Source organism: Eimeria mitis, genomic scaffold (genome assembly GCF_000499745.2).
Source record: "Eimeria mitis Houghton genomic scaffold, Emh_scaff508, whole genome shotgun sequence".
Lineage (NCBI taxonomy): Eukaryota > Apicomplexa > Conoidasida > Eucoccidiorida > Eimeriidae > Eimeria > Eimeria mitis.
Genome location: NW_013573374.1, coordinates 10745 through 11264, shown reverse-complemented (window position 1 = coordinate 11264; position 520 = coordinate 10745). Strand labels below are relative to the sequence as shown.

Here is a 520-nt window from a genome sequence, read left to right as displayed (position 1 = left end):
TTTAGAGGGTTTAGGGTTTAGGGTTTAGGGTTTAGAGGGTTTAGGGTTTAGGGTTTAGGGTTTAGGGTTTGTGTGTGCAGGTACAGTGTTAGCAAACGAAGAAGTAACAAATGAGGGTTTGAGTGAGAGAGGAGGGTTTAGGGTTTATAAGAGAGAGCTGCGGCAGTGGCACCTAAAAATTAGGGTTTACGCGGAGAGGTTAATTGAGGGTTTAGGGTTTATTGATTTCCCGAAAGATATAAAAAAAATACAAAAACAGTGGATTGGCCGTCAGGTGTATACGCAGCTCTCTCTACCCTTTGTACGGGGAGATAAAGACAAAGAAAAAACAAAAAAAAATAAAGAAAAAAGAGAAATAGATAGAGATAGAGAAGAAAGAGATAAAGATAAAGATAAAGAAAAAGGAGAAATAGATAGAGAAGAAAGAGAAAAAGATAGAGAAAAAAGAGAGACAGATAGAGAAGAAAGAGAGACAGATAGAGAAGAAAGAGAAAAAGATAAAGAAAAAAGAGAAAGAGAT

General features: G+C 36.3%; 1 protein-coding gene across 1 annotated transcript in view; it reads left to right on the top strand.

The window, feature by feature from the left end:
• EMH_0014560 (leucyl-tRNA synthetase, putative) overlaps window positions 1-520 on the top strand; it is a gene marked incomplete at both ends in the record, with an annotated part of 5929 nt that overhangs the window by 1066 nt on the left and 4343 nt on the right. Inside the window, one exon of the mRNA XM_013500156.1 lies at window positions 81-122. Coding sequence (XP_013355610.1) covers window positions 81-122 — 42 coding nt within the window. The remainder of the gene's footprint in view (window positions 1-80; window positions 123-520) is intronic.